The sequence below is a fragment of the Prionailurus viverrinus genome, chromosome D1, assembly GCF_022837055.1.
Source record: "Prionailurus viverrinus isolate Anna chromosome D1, UM_Priviv_1.0, whole genome shotgun sequence".
Classification (NCBI taxonomy): domain Eukaryota; kingdom Metazoa; phylum Chordata; class Mammalia; order Carnivora; family Felidae; genus Prionailurus; species Prionailurus viverrinus.
The window spans coordinates 37,593,722-37,613,693 of record NC_062570.1 but is presented as its reverse complement, the minus strand read 5'-3'; the positions used below and the strand labels follow the sequence as shown (position 1 = coordinate 37,613,693).

The following is a 19,972-nucleotide window of genomic DNA, read 5'->3' as shown; positions in this document are numbered from 1 at the left end:
AGAGGCTAATTTGATACTTGATATAATACTACAATTAGAGCAAGTCATAAAACAATTTCTTGATATTTAACTTACAAAGAGAATTCTGTTTTACTAATTTCAGTTGTGATGTAGTCAATTTTTCTCCTTGCTGGCTTTTATTCTCTTCATCACCCTCCTCATCTTGAACTACAAAGTCATCAATAATATAATCATCTCCATCTTCATCATATTCATAATCATCTTCTTCCTCCTCCTCATCACTTTCATCACTGCTTGGGCAGGATTCCTTTTCAGAGTCCTGATTAAATTAGAACATACCTTTCAGTAAATTTGTACTTTTAAATTGTCAGTATGGATATAAAATTAAAAGATTAAATCTTAAACCAATGACCCATGGAAATTAATTTCATATTTTAAGGTTAAAAAAATCTTGTCATGTTAAATGTCGAACTTTCGAATTAGTAAGAAGGTAATATACCTCGGTAAATGATGTAAAATGTTTAAAATGGACATTAAGAGTATAAGTAGAAGTTAAAAAGAGGAAAGACCATATTAAACAGTCTTTCAATTTTAAAACAGAATGATGAACTGAGGCTCATGATAAAACAAATTATATTAGACACAACAGTGCAATCAAACATGTTCAAGGATACTTGATTAAAAAAAATAAATTCAAGAATTGAGAAATAGAACAGACTCAGTACTTTTTTATAAAAATTAAATACTTTGAAAAAAATATTTAAAAACAGTAACAAAACCAATAGAATATAACACACCTCAAAATCTCTACTACTATTGCGTCTCTGACGAGATCTTTGTTTTGAGAGTTCTTTGAGTTTCTGGAATTGTTCTCGCTTTCTTGCAGCTAAAGTTTTTTCAGGTGTTTTTGGCTCCATCTCTACTGAAGAACATTCATCTTCAACCACTCTACGTGGACGTTTAACACCTACTTTTCGAACTAGGATATCACTGCTGTCACTCTCATCACTGTCGTACATAACAGAGGAGATCCTTTTTCTCTTCCCTCGCTTGATGTGTTCTTCTTCTAAATCCTCCTCTATTATCTGTCCAGTGTGTTTGTTGAGATCATCATCCTCTTGACTGGAATGCTTTTCATGATCTGGTGAGTCAGAACTTCTAGGTTTGTTTTTGTTATTTTCTTCTTCGTATGTTGAACGGTTGCCAGTGTTCATGAGATGCTCACAGTTACTACTACCTTCACTTTCAACTTCAATTAATCTAAGTTTTCTTTCATTTTCGGGGTTTTTATTACTATCGAACCCCTTGTTACTATCAAGTTCTTCATCACTGTCAAGCTCTTCATCACTGTCAAGCTCTTCATCACTGTCAAGGTCTTCATCACTATCAAATAACCGTGAAATACTACTTCTTTTAGTCCGCCTCCAATCAACTCGAGATTTCTGCTCATGCTCTTGAGTTTTAGAATTTTTCCTTGTTTCGTGTCTTCTAACATATACCATTTTCACTTAAGCTTCTACAAAATAAAGTTATTAGGAATATAATAATGATAACCAGATCACAACAATGAATGCATTTATGGTAAACTATATTTATTTGGTGTTATAAAATGGTTCACAACAGTATAAATCACATAAAATATCTGAGTGAAGATAGTAGAACAGTTATTCAACAAATAATTTATTGAACAGCTATGAAAAAACTGTAATGAACATCAATTGTGAATTGTATCTTGCGTTGAAAGGGATGCACAGAAAAACCGTGGTCCTGTTCTCCAGAAGATTATCATCCATGGGTAGAACATACAAAGATATAATAAGAAAAATGCAAGGTATTCATTTGGTCCAAATGAGAGATAAAAATAACTGCAATAAAATTATAAAGAGGCAGGAAGAACAGTATAGCAAATGCTTCACTGAAGTTTTAATTGCACAGATATGATCTGATAGACTTCTGAAGGACTGGTTATATTTCGACAAAAAGAATGACAGAAAAAGGGATTTCAGGCAGGTAAAAATGGTAAGGTCAAAACTCTGGCACTGAGAGAGAACATGGTATGTTAAGTAAGTGCAACTGAAAGGGTGTGAAGAAAGGCTTTATGCTGGAAAAAAGAGAGACAATTATAGAAAAACAGGGTGGGGTTACCAGAGTCATTCATCCTTAGGCAAAGGATTCTAAACAGAAATGACATGAATTATAACATAAAGGGTCAAAAATTTATAGGAAGAAAGTTATAAAGTACTAGCTGACAAAAGATAGCAGTGCAAAACTAAGAGATCACCTATCTACTAAGACAGCAGCTTCTATATACTTTAGTAAAATGGCAATGGCTTTAAACCACTCAAAGTTAAAGACAGAATATAATCCAATAAAAAACATTAACAATCCAAAATTGGGTGAAAAAATAAAGTTTCATGGTGAAGCAGGGCATGATATTGGGAAGAAAATAAATACTGTAAGTTTCTGATTCAGAAAAGGGTGAACCCCACTAAAATTGCCACAAGTATATAATAAAGGAACAATTAGAGATAAGTAATGTAACTAGAAAAACAGTTAACACATATGAACTTTTGTAGTTGCTAAGGAAAATAGACATATGATCACAATGTAATGAAACTGACCTCATAATACATGTATAAGAACTTCAGTACTCTATTGAGTGCTATCTCCTTCAAAGAAATCACCTTATGTGGCTAATTATTCCAATATTTACACTATGGCATAAAATATTCTTGGAGATTTCTATAAAACTTAGTATCAGAAAATACATAAAAATATGAAAAGAACCACGCTCCATTTTTTATCCCAAAGAGTGGTTTAAATACCCATTTTGTTCATTTGTCTCAGTTATAAGGGACTATTAGCAGCTTCCAAAAATGAAATCCAACTTCAAAACTTGAACATTAATTACCATTACAGATATATTTTTTAAATATGCTGTAACTTTGAAGGTAAATCCAAAAACAGAATGCCAAAATATTTTGAGCAATGGCAGTATCACTGATCAAGTTTATACCTTTCCAAGATGATTCCTTTTTTGGACAGGCAGGGGTATAAGTGGGAGAAATACCACTCATTTGACTGTACAAATTGTTATGTTTAAAGGCAACGTGACAGTTTCTAAAATGGTCATATCTCATATAAAATCAGCATAGTGGTTTCTAAGATCATACAGCAGAAATTTATAGTGTAGGCTGAAATGTGACTTTTTTTAATGTTTATTTATTTTTGAGAGAGACAGAGACAGAATGCGAGTGGGTTAGGGGCAGAGAGAGAGGGAGACACAGAATCCGAAGCAGGCTCCAGGCTCCAAGATGTCAGCACAGAGCCCAACGCGGGGCTTGAACTCAGGAGCTGTGAGATCATGACCTGAGCCGAAGTTGGATGCTCAACCGACTGAGCCACCCAGGCGCCCCTGAAATGTGATCTTATGACAGTAACCACTACAAGATAGATCGAGCATTGTAACCGCAATCTAACAAAGTTTAGTCAACACACAAAATATTCTCTTAGTTGAAATTACACTTGGATTGCAAATTACAGAAGGCTTATATTAAAAATCAGCCAAGATGAGAATTGTGTAGTCAAAATTATCTTAAAAATTTCTATATTCCTCTTGAAACTATATATCATACTGCTTCACAGCAGGTCCATCCAGTTTCTTCTCCTGGTTGTAAACAGATTACTATTATTGGTGTTTTGTGTGTGTGTGTGTGTGTGTGTGTGTGTGTGTGTGTGTGTGTGTGTGTTTAAGCACCAAACTGGGCAGCTTATATCGTGAAGCCATATAGTACAAATAAGTTTTTTTTTTTTAAGCACATAGAGCTAAATTTGCATAAACCATGCATGTGCATTACACTGTAATGTCTTTCTAATAAATCTGAACTGGGAGAAGGAATGAGAAAACATTTATGAAAACAAATGACAAATATGGCTTCAGTAGATACACTAAAGCAACTGTGAACAGTAGGAACATTAAATGAAAGATGATTTTATTAATATGCAAAAGCAGTTTCATGTACATTAGATGGTTATCTCACAAAACTATACCATGTCAAAAGACATTTATCATATCAATAGGTGGCTTCTACAACAGCAGTAGAAATGATTAATAATGTGACACTGTAAAAGTATCTGACTGCATATGGTTAAGCTATTAAAAACTCTTATATGTATAGTAATTTTTCAGCGCATTTTCATATGTTTTTAAATCCTGACAATGATCCTAAAAGGAAGATATTATCTACGTTCAGTTATAAATATCAAAGCCAAATACGCAGAGTTCAAATGACTTACCGAAGATCATACAGCTTGTTAGTGACAGAGCAGGGATTAGAAACCAGTTCTCCTGATTTCCTGTCCAGTGCTACACAATGACTGCTGCCAATATTATATTTGTACAAGGTGGTAAAAACCATGCCTTTAAAAAGTCATTATTTTATCTCTCATTCATGCTAAATTTTAGTTTCATAAAAGAATCACCAAAATAGTTTAGAGTTTACAAACATGCTTTTTAAAAAAACTATTTTTTTAAACAGTGTTTTTTAAATAGTAACAGAATTTTAGTGCACGTGAGTTAGGCCAGTAACTTCTGGAAATTGTCCATCCAATAGGCAAGAAAAGAATGTGTAAAAGAAATGAAAATTTGTGACTTCCCTCTACCATCTTATTGATGACACTGATCACAAAATTTAAGGATTCCCCATTGAGTCCAAAAGTAAAAATTTCAAAAAGTCAGTTTCTAAGGAGAAAAAAAAAATTATTTTGGAAAACTGCAGTATTGAATATTTGAAGAAACAAATTTTATTTATATAAATCAAGTCTCATGTGGCCAACTGCCAAACTTCCAGGGTCTCTCCTCATATTTCAAAATTGCTGTCACTGAAAAAGAAGATAATTTAAATGTGCTTGGCTTCTCTTTTAAAATTATGAATACTTTTACAATGTTAGCTGGGGAGGGAAGAATGATGACAGAGGGAAAGGGTGAATGAACTGAACCTGAGGAGAGAAATGAGAAGGTGAAGCTAGATTGATGAAAATGACATCTCTTGGGTCATCAGAATTCACTCAAAAAAAAAAAAAAAAAAAGAATCCATGCAATGGATGTAATTTCTTTATATGCTGAGTATACACTCAATTTCTTGAAATGAGAATTTAATCAAGCTTCTTTAATAATACCTTACCTTTAGGCAAAGAGAAAAACAAAGAAACTCCAAACAGAAAGCATTAAATAAATGAAGAAGATCAATACGATCACATCTTTGTGCTTCTGTGTGAATATCACACAAAAGGCATATACAAAAACCAAAAAAAAAGCATATACATAGCTTATGCAGTCTGCCAAAGAATATAGATTAAAGGTAAAAATCCATATTGTTGTCTCTCAGGCAGTCATTCTACAACTCAAAGGTACTTGATGATGCTACTTGAATTTCTCATCAAAGGAAATATCGTGTAGCCTAGGCTTTGAGGTTAATTTATCCTGAAGAAAAGATTCATTCTAGGAATCACTTGCCCTGTCAGGTGACAGTTTACATTTTTAAGGTTTGAAGAGCAATGGAACCCCAGGCATTACTTGAAATTTCACCAGAAGGGATGCATTCCTATTTGTAAAACAACACCCCTCTCTGACATTTCCTTTTATATGATAGTTTGGAGAGAAAACCTTAAGAGGCCAAAGAAATGGTTATTGAATGCCAGCACAGACTCGGAGCGTGGCGCTACTAGAAGAAATCAACACGGCCTCTGCTTCCACGGAGCTCACAACCTGATGAAATTACTGGGAACACCAGTATAACCCGGCATAATACATGACTTAAGGGCTACAGTGTTATAATTCTGATTACGTTCTTTTCACATTGCTGTGGATACATTTATCACAGTTCTTCCACTGGTAGAAAACAGGGCAGCACAACATGACAGAAATAAGAAATGGAAAGATAACAGAGAGAAAGATAATTCGCCCCTTTAGAATCACGAGCCAATGCTCCACAATTTCGCAGAGTGAATCCTGCCAGTTTCGCATCCGGGACAACTACAGTATTCATTAAAATCTTTAACACTGAAGGTGGTTCTCTAACTCCAGCAGGGATGGGTGGCAGAGGAAGGATCCTCTCTGCAGTTTACACCAGAGTCATTTTCCGGATTACAAACCTGGCTCTTTGACGGGACGCAGGTAGCCAGCGCAGCACGCCCACCAGTCCGCTACTCTGCCTCGGGCAGAGGGGCACGGTAGCTGGGAAACCGTACCCTTAGACCGAACTTCACGATGACGTGCGCGGGACGACACAAACCCCCAGGCCCTAAGGGAGCTCCGCAACCCAGAAAACCAACAAAGGTCTGGAAAGGCCAGAAACCCTCGAAACCACCACTCCAGCTCCCCACTACCAGTCCCGCCCACTTCCCCACAGCGGAAGAAACAAACGCCGGGCCCACTGCAGCTCAGCCCAGGGGGGCAGGGAGTGCAGAAAGACGCAGAAGGGGCTAGTCCTACCCACCCGGACAGCGCCCGCGGGAATTTTTTTCCCCCGCCTGCCGGGAGGCGCGGCTTCCCCGGCTCAGTTAATAAGCCATCAGCAGCCTGAGCGAGAGCGAGTCCCCGCCCCGAGCTGGCCCTGCACCGCCCCCGCGCCCTCACCTTTCAAAGCTCCTCCGCCTCTGCCTCCGCCTTTGCCTCCGCCCCAGGTACCCTCTCCAGACTAGCCACGCTCCTCCTCCTTCCGGGGACCAGGGGAAGTCCCGCCTCTGGGAGGAGCAGGGGGCGGAGCCGGCGGCGGGAGGGGGCATCTTCCGGGAGCGCGTGCTGGGGGAGGAGCGGTCGCCGCGCGTTAGTCAGGGATCGGTGCGGGTCCTGGTTCCAATTGAGGTGGGGAGAGGGGCCCGGCGGGCTGTGAGGGGCCGGGAGGACTGTCCAAGCTAAGCCCAGCGCGGGGAAGTGTGGCTTGCGGTGGAAGGGGTTGGCTGCTGGGGAAGCAATCAAACGTAGCCGTTCCCTTGGGGAAAGGGGCTAGTCCCCGACTCCGTGGCTCTTCCGCTCTCTGCTGTAACTTTGGGGTGTGGCAGGGGCTAGTGACGGACGTGTTTACCCTGGATCAGGGCTTGAACGAGGTTTGTGGTCACGATGGAGTTATAGTCTTTATCGCGGCCACTGGGGGAATAAAACAAATGTTTGTAATCCGGATTATCCGCGGTGACTTGGGGCCTCCTCTACTGCCCATCTAAGTTAAAGGCCTGTTCCCTCAAACTTCCTTCCCTCTCATCTTCCTCTGCCGTCTCATTGCTGGCCAAGCCCGTCCAGGGACGGGGTCAGGGTCACCAGGTTCCTGGTAAGGTTGAAAGACTGAGGCTGTAAGACTGCTCAAGTGGGTCTGTGTGAAAGAAGGAAGGATTTTGTAGATTGTTTTCAGTGTGAGTGTGGGGCAAGGGCCTAAGTCCCACAGCCTCAGCATGTCTGGGAAACGGAAGCGGGTGGTGTTAACTATTAAAGATAAGCTTGATATAATAAAAAAACTTGAAGACGGAGGTTCTTCCAAACAACTGGCAGTGATTTATGGGATTGGTGAGACAACAGTTCGGGATATAAGAAAAAATAAGGAAAAGATTATAACTTATGCAAGCAGCTCTGATTCCACAAGTCTTCTTGCCAAGAGGAAATCTATGAAGCCATCTATGTATGAGGAACTGGATAGAGCAATGCTAGAATGGTTCAACCAGCAAAGAGCAAAAGGGAATCCCATATCTGGACCAATTTGTGCAAAAAGGGCAGAGTTCTTTTTTTATGCTTTGGGCATGGATGGTGATTTTAACCCCTCTGCTGGTTGGTTAACTCGTTTTAAGCAGCGGCACAGCATTAGAGAGATTAACATTAGAAATGAAAGATTAAATGGAGATGAGACTGCTGTGGAAGATTTTTGTAACAACTTCCGAGACTTTATTGAACGAGAGAACTTACAGCCTGAACAAATCTACAATGCTGATGAAACTGGACTCTTTTGGAAATGCCTACCTTCCAGGACTTCTGTGATCAAAGGTAAATGCACTGTCTCAGGGCACAAGTCAATTGAAGAAAGAGTCACTATCATGTGTTGTGCCAATGCAACAGGTTTACATAAACTGAAACTTTGTGTTGTGGGGAAAGCAAAGAAACCTCGCTCTTTCAAGTCAACTGACACCTCAAACCTGCCAGTCTCTTATTTCAGCCAAAAAGGTGCATGGATGGATCTTTCCATTTTCCGACAGTGGTTTGATAAGATCTTTGTGCCACAAGTTCGAGAGTACTTAAGATCTAAAGGCCTACAGGAAAAGGCTGTGCTCTTGTTGGATAATTCACCAACACATCCAAATGAAAACGTCCTAAGGTCAGACGATGGCCAAATATTTGCTAAGTATTTACCACCTAATGTGGCTTCATTGATCCAGCCCTCAGATCAGGGAGTCATAGCGACAATGAAGAGAAATTATCGTGCAGGTCTTCTTCAGAACAACTTGGAAGAAGGTAATGACCTGAAATCATTCTGGAAGAAGCTAACTCTGCTAGATGCACTTTATGAAATAGCAATGGCATGGAATTTAGTAAAGCCAGTTACCATTAGCAGAGCATGGAAGAAGATTCTTCCTACCATAGAGGAGAAAGAAGGCTTGGACTTTGATGAAGAAGATGTTTCTGTGGCTACTGTGGCCACCATTTTACAACATACCAAAGGATTGGAAAATGTGACTACTGAGAACATCGAAAAATGGCTTGAAGTGGACAGTACTGAACCAGGCTATGAAGTGTTAACTGACAGTGAAATCATCAGAAGAGCACAAGGCCAGACAGATGAATCTAGTGAAAATGAGGAGGAGGAAATAGAACTGATTCCAGAGAAGCATATTAATCATGCAGCTGCTCTCCAATGGACTGAAAACTTATTGGATTATCTAGAACAGCAAGGTGATATGATTCTGCCCGATAAACTGGTGATACGTAAACTTCGAGCCACCATCAGAAATAAGCAGAAGATGACAAATTCAAGTCAATAATGGCATTTCATTGTTACCATTGTTTTGGTAATTGTGTTTGTAACTCAGTCTCTGCAGTATGGCTTACTTTTCTTTGTGTTCTCAATTCTCAGACACAGTCCTATGAAATAGAGATACAAAAATGTATCTGAAGTGGCTCGAGGATTATGTGTTTTGCATCCTGTGTCTCTTCCTTTATTTGTACAGATAACTGGAAGCTGATTCTGTATAGATACAAATTACCTATACACATGTAGACCTGCAATTATCCCTTCTATTACAGTGGCATTTCCTAAAACTTCTAACAAAAATTATAGACAACGGAACAGATTGAGCACTTTCCTGAAATCTATAGTTCGGTTTATGAGGGCTGCCACAGTAATCTTACTTTGTGGTGACATCTTAAATGGTTATGTTTTGTGTATCTGTATACACTGACAGAATGAGAAATACCTATATTTTAGATTTCGGGGTGATCTGTAATAATTTAAAGTGAAGTCCAATATGAGGAATCTGATCTATGAATTATAAAAATAACTTCGACATCATACTTTTATTCTCTTGCGTTTGTTTAGGTAGCAAGAGGGGGAGAGTTTTCTCGAATGAAGTAAATATAGGAATTGATTACTAAATTAGAAAACTACTTGAAAGTTGATATATAAAAGAGATATTCTGATCTATTTGTAGAAAACTGTGAATTAAAAATTTGGGGAACTTTAGGTTATTTATGAAAAGGGAATAAATAGGCTTGTTTTAATTGGGTCTTATGAATTGGGTAATTATTTATTCATGTAATTATAGTACAGATTTTGTAATGTTACATGTGGTGGTATGAACTCCCACCTTATATGTGGGGGAGAATCTTGGGAATTTATGTTTTTTTTTTACTGTGTACTTGGAAATGTCTGTAGTTTGAAAAAGTTTATCATGCCTTTTTATTTGATATGAAAAGAAAAAGAAATGAAAGAATAAATTTTGTTATTATTTTTAACAAGCCATAGGTTGAGACCTGTTTTATGAAGAAAGCAGAAATAATTACGGAAAGTAATTTTAAGGAATTTTAAGGAATTTCATGACTTACTCTTTTGACAGTTGTAAAAAGGTATTTATTTCAGAATCCATTAGCAAAATTAAGTCAGAATTTTGCTAAATTTGCTTAGTAAATTTAATGTTTATTCAACACATTGAAAAGACTTTACACGTATGAATATTGGTTTAATTTGTAATTTAAAAGCAATGTGAGTCACCATATTATTTCATGCTTTGGCCCTTAAAAAATAAAATGTCCTCTCTCAGTTATTTTTTTAAAGGTTTAACTTTTTTATTAAAATATTTTGCATTTTATAGTGCCTTTCTTAGAATTCTAAGACTTCAAAGAGATTTAGCTTTCCCTAATTTCTGTTATCTTCATGATATATGTCAATTTTTTAAAAAAGACTTCTGTGATTAGAACTGTTTAAAAATTATTGCATGAATTGCCTCAGTGCACAGAGGAAAAAAAGCATCAGAAGTTAACATACATCTTGAATTAGATAATTATACATTCTGCTATAAATTAAATTGTATATAAAATAATTTTTCATTTTTCTAACATGAAAATATGTATAAAAGCTTCTTGGAATTTCTGTCTGGGTTTGTTCAATTTTTAAAATTAATCTTGTCAGTGAAATTCAGCTGTATCATTGCCACCTAGTGGTAAAATTAACATTACTGTTAAGCTGTGTGGTTCTAAATTTTAATATCTAGTAAAAGGTTCACTGTTTTGTGGCCTTGAGTGTGAATCTTGTGACTCTTTCTCTAGCCTGTGAGAGACTGCTATTGTTTTTTAGATTTATACCTATTTGCTCTTTTCCAAAAGCTGGCAACATGGGTAGGCTACAGTTTGTTTTAGACCCTTTTATCCTTAAACATAAGTATAAAATCTCCCCATTACTGAATATCATGTTATGTTCTAAACAATGTACTTGTATAACCCTCAAATTATGGTGGAAATACTGTTGCTCAGCTCATACTCTTAATTGCTGAAAATCACTTGGCTACAGTTAAGAATTTAAACCCAGGTATTTGATGACAAAGCCTCCACTTGTACTGTCCAACCTAGGCTAACCTCTTAACCTTTCCAGTCTTCAAATTTTATTTCTTGCCACCAACCTCCCTCCAGACCTGTAACGGATGTCTGAATTTACTTCTCTATTTTCCAGTGCACTTGTGGCAGCAACTGACCTTTCCTTTACTCTTTCATGGGTTAGTCTTCCTCTTTCACTACTCTGTAGCTTTATTTCTGTTTATCTCCAACCTAATAGCATTTGAACTTGGATCATCTGTCTTTTGATTTCGGGTTAGCCATGCTCACTAAGGAGTCTTTCTCACTTAATTTAAAATCCACCATTGGGAAAATAAACAGCTCTTCCAAACATTTCTCTTTAGTTCATGAGACAATCTCAAAGAAATTTGAGGTGTGGACACAGTATTATACCAACATAGAAGTCTTACTGGACCAGAGATACTGGAAACTGCTACTATCAAAACCACATGAGTATGTATGCACTCAGAGCCATACAGATCAAAGGGGGAGACATGAGATGATATGGGGAAAGAAGGAAGGATAGGTTGAAATACAAGAGGAGTTGGTTAGAGAAGGAAAAAGGAAATGTGGGCTAAAGTGAGGTGTATTTTGTAATGATGTGTATTGCAGCATCATAGTCCCAGGCTTAGTAGTGTGTGCAGCTCATTCATAGATGGTCCCTGAAATCTCTGCTTTTCTTTTTTTATAGAATGTTAAAAAGTCAGTGCCAAGTTAAATGCATGTGATCAGTAGTTGGGAATGGTTAGTGGATGATGACAGAAGCTATTTGGGTACTTCCTGTATGTGCTCCAAAGTCATCAATACTTAGTTCCCAATTCCTCTTCCCTTAATGTACTGTGTGTTTAGCTTTCTCATTCTCCACTAAGAAATTAGCCACAGACTTAGTTTTCTTACTGGTCTTGCCAGGTTTTCCCCTTGATGAGTCTTGATACAACAACAGTTCTCAGAAAACCAACCTGTACATTAAAGTGTTTCTTTAAACCCGTACTCCTAGTAGCCAAGAATTCTGTGGGAGTAGCTTTACCTGTAGGTATTGATAAAGTAAATTAGGAACTTGCTTTTTATGAGAGATTTGGACTTTTGGTGGGTGTTGGTGAGTGAAGTAGAATTCTTTGCCAGGTTTAAATTTAGTGAATCAAAAATTGGTAGAGTCTTAGTATATGCGTAAGACTACTGGGGGTGGTGGGTTTAGGAAAATATAAGAGGATGAATGGTTCTTGTCCTTAAAGATCTTGAAATTAATGTGGGAAAATGGTATTTGAGAAACAAAACAATACAAACCTATCTGTTTCGATTGTAATCTCATATAAAACAGCCAACATGATGTGATAGGGACTGTGTAAGGAGACCATCATGATTTATTTTACTTACTCATTTCTTCACTGGCTTGTTCTTTGTATACCCTCTACATTTTAAGCTTTTATTTGTTCTTGTTTTTTTACTGATTCTGAGTGACTTTATCCATTTCCTTTTCCTGCATGCTTATGACCCCAAATCTACCTCCAGTCACTGTTTTCAGAAGTCCAGATTTGTATCTTCAGTTGAGAAGCAGGATTTAAGTTTGGAAGGGAAATTAAAATTGTTGCTTTGCTTCCCCACTGTAGTAAACTCTATTAACATTCTAATGTCAGAGCTACCTAGGTGGGCTAAGGAGCTAAAATAATTTTTTAATCGAATGCTAAACAAAGCTCATCTTCCTTGGTCTGAAATAGCAAAATAGGTCATTATTTTCTTATCTCTGTCCTCTTAGTTAGCCTTTCCTGATATACACACATGCCTTTGCTTCTGACCATTTGGTCCCACAGGCAGCCATAGTAGTTTCTGTTTCTGGTATCCTGGTTGCTAGTCAAGTATCAAAATTAGTTTATCATGTTCCAACCCCTCACCTCCTTAAAAGACCATCATTTGTACTCTTTACACCAACTTTATTCCTTAGAAATGTACTCTGTCTTCCCCATTTTAGGCAGCTGGCAACTTCACACAGTAACTAGTCTCATGCAATTAGAAGTTGGGTGTGAAAGAATGCCCAAGGGTGAGCAGCAGTCACTGGGGACACCTAATGTGAAAACTTGTATCTGTAAGGCCTTAGCGTCCATGAGACTTGTAGTATATTGTGAAATGGTTTTCGTGATTTGTGTCTGTTAATACTATAAGATCAAGGATCAATGCTTTGCAGAGTAGTAGACATTCAGCAAACGTGTACTCAGCAAACCCTAAATGTATACTTTTCTGTTCATAAGACGTGTCCTAGGCAATGTATGGGATACATGGATAAGACTATCCACTTCAAGATATTTACAATAGAGAGAAAGATGCAGAAAAAGGAGTGAATTAAGTGTTACAATGCTGATGGAATGCAAAGGCAGGACTCATCAATTCTGATGTGACATAAAGAAGCACAATCTGATAGGAGGAGTGGAGTCGAAACAATTGAGTTGGTCTTGAAAAATAACTGAAATTTGCATTTCCCTTTTGTCTTCAGCCTGTGCCAAATGTGCTCCTGCCACATCATCCCCACTTGAGAACACTGCTATAGAGCTACAAGATTATAGGTATTTGGTCTGCTGTTCAAATTATTGAAGGTAATATTTACAGAATATTTTTTACCACTATTCCAAATTACCCAGCCTCTGGTGGTTATTTTTCTGATGCCTGCTTCCTGATCACAAATGTAATGCCACATACTTGAGATTTTTATCACAGCAGCACCCCACTTCAAGGTACCCATTCCACTATTGATCAGGGTAACTCTAGCTGATGAAACAAACCTCAGAATTTTAGAGACTTATAATAAATCTTTTTTCAGCAGTTTTATGATGATAAAGGACTTGGTTGGAGTATAACTTTAAATAGTGATTCACAGATTTAGGCTCCTTCCATCTTGTGATTTTGCATTTGCTAGACTCTTGCAATCTCCTGAATCTAGTCAACAGATGGGAAAAGAGAGAACAAAGAATATACACTGCTTCTTAGAAACTTCCTTTCTCAAAAGTGAAATACATTATTTCAGTTCACATTCTAATGATGAGAATTAATCACCCGGCCCTACCTTGGTATAGGCAATGCTGGAGAATGACTCTCTAGCTAGGCAGCTGCTTCCTAGAGACCACCTTGTACTATGGAAGGGGAAAGCACACATTTAGTGAATAGCCCTTTCTTAAACAAAAAACAAGCAATTCTTATAGAATCATGTAAGGAAGTTTTAAAAAGAATATCAGTGTATGAGTCAAACTCCAAGAGGATCTGATTTAGTTCATCTAGGGTGGCTATAGTGTTTGTTTTGTTAGTTTTAAAGTTTCCACATATCTCTCAGTATGCGGCTAAGGTTGAGAACCATAAGATTAGGAATTTGCGAGGTGCAGAGAAGATGTGGAGACAAGAGAATAACAGGTTCCTCTGATTGACTATGAGGTCAAGACTATATATCAAGACAAAGTAATGAGGAAGCTACATAAATAAGCAAAAGCATGTATATGCACCTGTATGTCTTTGTTGGGTTTAACTATGATATCAGAGGAGAAAATATGGAACTTGGAAGCAGAAGACCAATATTTAAGTCCCAGATTTATCATTTTTCAGCTCTAGAATTTCTAGTTGCTTGTTTTTCATAAGTACCTATTCTTTCATATAGACAATAATCTGTTATTTAAGTGTATTAATTTTACTTATTTGAAAATTACAGTTTGAATTCTCTACAGTCTCTGACCCTTCCCTAACCTTTACTGAGTTTGTAGTCTTTCATGGAGTTGGTACTATTCCAACACTTGGACATTGTTAATTGTGCATTCCTTATGCAGCTGAGATTGCCTGAAACACTATGGTCTCTGCTTAGACAGCACATATTATGGGAAGTATAGAAACATATGTTAAAGTTTGGTTGGAACCACTGATAGAATATGCAATGGACATTATAACCTGTCAGATGGAGAACTTGGGAGCTTGTTTTCTTTGGACTTCTCTTCCCAGCTTTCACCATTTCATTATATGGAACACAGTTTTCTCCTGCATAATTTATGGTCCTCCAAAAGTTTACCTTCTTATTTTTAGGATGGATATACTTTCTTCTTTTAATATTTTATGTATCTTTTTCTATAATGTATGTGATTGATATAAGAATAAAGCAGGGACGCCGGGACGGCTCAGTCAGTTAAGCATCTGACTTCGGCTCACGTCATGATCTCATAGTTCATGGGTTCGAGCCCCACATCAGGCTCTGCTGACAGCTCAGAGCCTGGAGTCTGCTTCAGATTCTGTGTCTCCCTCTCTCTCTGACCCTCCTCTGTTTGCACTCTGTCTCTCAAAAATTAATAAATGTTAAAAAAAAATTTTAAAAAAAAGATAAGAATAAAGCACCCAATATCTCCATTTATCCTGATATCAGAAGTCCTGGCAGCGTGATCTTGGGTGAGTCTCTAAGTCTCTCTGAGTCTCATTATCTCTAAAATGGGGATAATAATTCAGACTGTTAGGAAGAATAAATAAAATAGTGAAGAATACTTTGTGAATGAATGCTAGTTTTTATATTATTAATAGGAAGGATTAAAGGACCAGAGGCATCATAGATGATAAGAGTGAGAGAGTAAGTTAATTGAAACAGTAGGAGTTTGTGGTTGAAGGGAAGGATAATAAAGATCAAGATTTGCAACTTTAGGTATTCACAATGTGTTGAGGCAATGTATACAAATGGGCTCTGGCATTCCTTTTTCATTGCTCTCTGCTTTCTCTTATTACTATATGATGTGGGGACTAACCCTTTTACTCACATTCTAAATCAGAAGACACTTTTTTTCCCCCCCACATTACAGTTGACCCTTGAACAATGGGTTTGAAGTATTTGGGTCCACTTATATGAGAATTGTTTACAGTACTGTAAATGTATTTTATCTTTTAATTTTCTTTTCTCTGTCTTAATTTATTGTAAGAATACACTGTATAATACATATAATATACAAAATATATGTTCATCAACTGTTTATTGGTAAAGGCTATTAGCAGTTAAGTTTGGGGGAAGTCAAAAGTTATATGTAGATTTTTGACTGTGTGGGGCGTCAGTGCCCCCAAACCTTGCATTTTTCAAGGATCAATTGTATAATTATGAAATATTTGTAGATTCTTACTTTAAGGACAAATCCTGAAGGAGAAAAGGACATTTCAATTAAGTCCTAAAGGTAGTGAAGGAATAAAAAGATCAACTGTGGTTGAAAAGCCCTTTCATGGGGTGCCTGGGTGGTTCAGTCGGTTAAGCGGCCAACTTCGGCTCAGGTCATGATCTCGCGGTCCGTGAGTTCGAGCCCCGCGTCGGGCTCTGTGCTGACAGCTCGGAGCCTGGAGCCTGTTTCAAATTCTGTGTCTCCCTCTCTCTGACCCTCCCCCTTTCATGCTCTGTCTCTCTCTCTCTCTCAAAAATAAATAAACGTTAAAAAAAAAAAAAGAAAAGAAAAGCCCTTTCAGGTATACACACTAAGATTTAATGGAAAAGTTAATAAAGTTTCAAAGAACAGATAAAAAATCTGAAAAGGAGGGAGGGGATATTGAATAGATTAGTGACAAGCATTTGGATAATCTTTTGTCTCTTTCTGAATGAAGGAAATGAAAAATAATAAAACAGGAGTAATAATGATGGCAGATTCGTTTTGAAAACTTATTTAACAAATGTGATCACACTGGGATGATTTTAAGTTGAGAGAAGTTTATGGTTTCAGTTTACTACTGAAAAGAAAGCAGTGGGAGTCTGCCTTTTCACTAAAAGCATTTTCACAAAAGATAATAGAAATGATTGGTATTTGATGCCATTCTGGAATTAAAAGAATAAATAGCATTAAGCAGTCAAGTAGCTCTTCCATTCTCCCTTTTTATACATGTCTAAGACCCTGTGTGAATTTGTCTAGTATTATAAATTGACACAAGTAACAGGGATTTGTCTAGCATTAGAAATTGACACAAGTAATGGAATTGTCAGTACATATGTGAGGGGGAACAAGTGCCCAAATTTCATTCTTTTATTTAATAGGGCTTTTCTTGCATAAGGCATGTAAAGAAAAGTCTTTGTTGCAGAGATGTATGAGGGCTCCATGGGAACTGAAAACAAGGCTGCATTTGATCATATAGTTAAACACCACTATTATTTCCTATTTTGATTTAAGTAGGACTAGCTTTTCTTTCTTTCTTTCTTTCTTTCTTTCTTTCTTTCTTTCTTTCTTTTTTTTTTTGTTCTGTGTATTACAGATGTTTTAACAAATGAAATAAAATTGAATGCCATGTGGAAAAATCAGTTATCCAGGAAATAATTTTTAAGCTGTATTTGTGCCCTCATTAGCAGAATTTTCTGTTATCTAATCTTAATAGGAAAAATTATGTTTCATATATTAAACAATCAGATGTCTCTTAAACATTTGCCCCCTTTTAACTTGAGGTCTTTGTTAGTTCCTTTAATGTAACTGTGACATCTTATCTTTTATTATTTGTTCATTTATTCATTCACCTCAAATATTTATCTACCTATGAATATTTACCTAGTTCATAACCAAAATTTTAAATAATTATCCCCTAATTTCATCTTGATTTGTGTAATTATTAACTTGAAATTAAATCCTTATATATTTTGTATGTTAGAAAAATGACTAATATTAGGTGGGTATACTACTTCATTGATCAATGAAGTGATGGAGAGAGATACTCAGAAAGATTGATGATTTAAAAAAAAACTTTTTTAAATTTTATTGATTTTTTTTTTTGAGAGAGAGAGAGAGAGAGAGAGAGAGAGAGAGAGAGAGAGAGAAAACAAGCACATGAGTGGAGGAGGGGCAGAGAGAGCAGGAGAGAGAGAGAATCCCAAGCAGGCTCCATGCTGTCAGCACAGAGTCTGATGTGGGGCTCAAACTCACAAACTGTGAGATCATGATGTGAGATGAAGTCAAGAGCTGGAGGCTTAGCTGACTGAGCCACCCAGTCGCCCCAGGTTGATGATTTTTGATGAGTTTTAGCATTCAAATTGGTTTTAAAACCAGAATTATTTTGAGATTGTCATTTTCAAATGCATATAACACATAACATTTATTCATTGATTTATATGAGTGATAACAAATATTCTTGTTCACACACAGTTAAGATATTTATTTACAATACCCATTTTATATTACCTAGAGATTATTTGATGGTTTTAAAATAGAAAAAAATTCAAATACAAATAAAAGTAGAAAGTTGAAGAAAAATGTTCAATAATGATTAGACTCTATAAGTATTAAAATATCTACTATAGGAGTTTAATTTTAACTGAGTTTTCATAAAAGCTCTCCGAACATAATGGATATTTTCTTGAATTGCAAAGATGCCTGGTCTTTAATACTTTTTTTTGTTTTACTTTTATAGTCATGATAGGTGCATTAACAGCTATATATGCTATAGCTTGACAGAGTTGCCTTCTAACCAAGATATTGTCATCATTCTTGGTTAACTAGCTTGAATATATGAATTTACCCCAATTAGGATATAATTAGGCTAATCCTGATTTGGGTTGACAAAGAGCCTTGCAGGTATTCTAAAGACAAAATTAATTTTCAAGGGTTCAATATATTTCTTATTAGTTCATAACAGTATAAAAAGTTACATAGCATTTTTAAAAAGCATAATACACAAAAGCTTCAAAATAAAAGTAGATGTTCATGACATTTATTTTCTGTTTACCAGATTAGGACACCTTTTCCTAATCTTTAGCATTTAATAACATTTAAAAAAATATACTAAAGGAAAAAAAATCCAAGCATGAATGACTGATAAATTCTATCATCTAATGAAATAAAGTTTATTAAAGATGACTGATGGTGTCCTTTTTCCCAAATCTGCTCAACACAAAATGTGTAGGATGGACAAGAATGTGGTTTGTGGGAGCCAATGTAGAAAATGCTTGAATGGTTAAAAATCAACCAGTAATTAACGAAGTGTACATTAACAGTATAATACTTAGTGAATATTTACAGGAGACTTACATATGCCTGACACTGCTCTAAGTACTTGGAACTTAGCAAGAGACAGCTATATATTGTTCTTAGCTCATGGTTACATACAACAAACTATTTTATTTCCCTATGGGCCAGCTAACAACAGGGAGTGAGTTTGTGGCTCAATAAAAGGCTTAAATTGGTGCTAGAGTTGTCTCCAGATATAAAGAACTTCCTCTGGAACTAGTAGAGCTAATTAGACTGCCCTTCACTAAACTGTTAGAAGAGGGTCAGTCACTGCATTGGTTGTTGGATGAGATGCCCTTTTCAACTCCAACGCTCCATGATTCTTTTACACTGAAGAGTTGTAGGGGGAGTACTGATCAAATTCCAAACAGGAATAAAAATACTTTCAGAAGCTTTCATTTATGCATTCAGTGAATATTTACTCAGTGCTAACTATATATCAGACACTGTTTTAATGCTTGGGGATCTAGCTTTTACAATAAGTATGGTGGGTTTTGGAATGTAAATCTTCCCTTTGATTTCTGTGGTTTCAAAGAACCACATTTTGCCATCAAAATATGCCTAATTATAGAATCTAAAAAAAAAAAAAAGAAATCCAGAAAGAATTAGACAACAAACATAATGAGACAGATGACTCTTTCGATAACCTTTTTTGTTTAAATTGAATTTCATAAGGACTTGTTGTTTCTGGCACTTAGGACAAGATTGACCTTTTCCTCTCATCCATTTATAATTACTAACTGCCTAGTAGTGCACTACTAGGTATTTATCCAAAGGATATGAAAATGCTGATTTGAAGGGGAACATGCACCCGAATATTTATAGCAATATTGACAATAGCCAAATTATGGAAAGAACCCAAATGTCCACCAATTGATGAATGGATAAAGAAGATGTACACACACACACACACACACACACACACACACACACAATGGAATATTACTCAACAATCAAAAAG

At 36.6% G+C, this 19,972-nt stretch overlaps 1 protein-coding gene and 1 long non-coding RNA gene across 6 annotated transcripts in view; one reads left to right on the top strand and one right to left on the bottom strand.

Annotated features, from left to right (window-relative positions):
• CCDC82 (coiled-coil domain containing 82) overlaps positions 1–6,657 on the bottom strand; it is a 34,103-nt gene extending 27,446 nt beyond the window's left edge. For 2 of the 4 annotated variants that reach the window (XM_047877074.1, XM_047877077.1), the window contains exons 1-3: positions 6,115–6,373; positions 759–1,477; positions 76–280 (exon numbers count right to left, since the gene is read on the bottom strand). In XM_047877074.1, coding sequence (XP_047733030.1) covers positions 76–280; positions 759–1,463 — 910 coding nt within the window. In that variant the 5' untranslated portion in view covers positions 1,464–1,477; positions 6,115–6,373. Of the gene's footprint in view, positions 1–75; positions 281–758; positions 1,478–6,114; positions 6,374–6,458; positions 6,530–6,598 lie in introns of those variants that run through there. The other 2 variants (XM_047877075.1, XM_047877076.1) reach the window with 2 other exon arrangements.
• The window catches only part of LOC125176137 (uncharacterized), a 53,630-nt gene continuing 40,216 nt past the window's right edge, over positions 6,559–19,972 (top strand). The window contains exons 1-2 of one of the 2 annotated variants that reach the window (XR_007156143.1): positions 6,559–6,645; positions 13,530–13,629. This is a non-coding gene — a long non-coding RNA (uncharacterized LOC125176137). The other variant, XR_007156142.1, reaches the window with a different exon arrangement.